Source organism: Habropoda laboriosa, unplaced genomic scaffold, assembly GCF_001263275.1.
Source record: "Habropoda laboriosa isolate 0110345459 unplaced genomic scaffold, ASM126327v1 scaffold9, whole genome shotgun sequence".
Classification (NCBI taxonomy): domain Eukaryota; kingdom Metazoa; phylum Arthropoda; class Insecta; order Hymenoptera; family Apidae; genus Habropoda; species Habropoda laboriosa.
Window position 1 is genome coordinate 2709936 of NW_017100191.1, and position 1505 is coordinate 2711440.

At 32.6% G+C, this 1505-nt stretch overlaps 1 protein-coding gene across 1 annotated transcript in view; it reads right to left on the minus strand.

The window, feature by feature from the left end:
• Positions 1–423: 423 nt before the first annotated feature.
• Positions 424–1505, minus strand: part of LOC108580381 (corticotropin-releasing factor-binding protein) — a 12671-nt gene continuing 11589 nt past the window's right edge. The window contains exons 5-7 of the mRNA XM_017944117.1: positions 1197–1375; positions 682–790; positions 424–554 (exon numbers count right to left, since the gene is read on the minus strand). Of these exons, the coding sequence (XP_017799606.1) occupies positions 424–554; positions 682–790; positions 1197–1375 (419 nt within the window). The remainder of the gene's footprint in view (positions 555–681; positions 791–1196; positions 1376–1505) is intronic.

Genomic DNA, 1505 nt, shown 5'->3' on the forward strand with positions numbered 1-1505 from the left:
ATACATATATCTATACATTCAACAAGTATTGAAACCCATTTATCACAAGTCGCACAATATCGAATCATGAACCATTTCGAACGGCTAAAATATCTAAGGCAAAACATTTAGTTTGTACACACAATGCAGACCTCCAAGTGTTGAGCATTAATAAAAAAATGATCTTGCAATAAAAACGCATTCCATTCATGCAAATATCTAGTCTCTAAAATTATAGTAATAAAAGTTCAATTATCGATACAAAAATACTACAAAAATGGTAGAATATCAATCAAAAGACTGGATTTGTCCAGTTTGTAAAACTCATGAAAGATGACTAAAAACTTCTGGGATCTTGACCGGTTGATCTCATAGTAAATGCATTTACAACGATGTGTCGCGACTTCAATCACCGACGATCGAGTTCTTTTTACTTGCTAATAATTAGATACTAAGATTTGCGTCGAGCAACTCGTCCTTAAGAGGCTGAACCTGCACCGTGACAGAGTTTTCGAAAAAACCACTCGATACCAATCGCACAGAGGTGACACTATACTCGACCAGTTCTTGATAATCTAATAAATTAAAAAAACAGATCGTCACAGTTAAATTAGTCTGATCAAGATTTAATGGTAAATAAATTAAGAATGTATACGTATAGTTTCTATGATATTGAACACTAGGAGTTATTAATCGTATTACCTGGTTTAGAGTCTATTCCACAAATAGAATCAACTATCTGAACTTTGGACGTATCTAAGCCGAAACTGCCTCCAATTACCACTTGATCATGAGGACTGGTTTCATCACACTGAAAATTGAAGTTTAACATTGAAAAATAAAGTACAAATAACTATATTCATATACTACCAAGAATTTACTAAAGTATTTAAAGAGAAATTTACTACATCCATTATACTGAATATAGTTTTTGTATTTACTATAATTACTAAGTTTACTATATTCGCTATATTTTGATATAACTACTACATGTATGCGTTTATCGAAGTTGTCCAAATCAAGGTGCAATTTTTACATTTTAACTCTGGTAACTATATTATTATACTATATTAAATGGTTAAACGTTATTTTCAACTCTGATCTTTGCGATAAATAGTCAAGCTTCAATTACTGTACAGTCAGAAAGGCAAATTGGTCGAGGTAATATGGACGTAATAAAATTTAGTCGAGCGTACGAGCTTGGAAAAATTACGAACTTTTCGCAAAGTTCCGGTTTCAGTGGTACGAACGGAACCGAGGAAATTCGAGACTCCAACGCCAAGCGCGATCACTTGTACCGTGCCTGAATAGAGCGCAACATAGGTGCAATTTACGCGTCGGCCATAATTGCGTAGCGTGTAAGGTTCACCTATGCTTGCTGCCAAAACGTTGCAAGCTGGAAAATTACAGAAAAAGAAATTTGAAGAATTATTTGAAGTAATATGTAACATTGATAATAAAAATGTAAATTAGTAATACAATAATATTCTTCTGTATAACATTACATATTTTATTAACTTTTAATA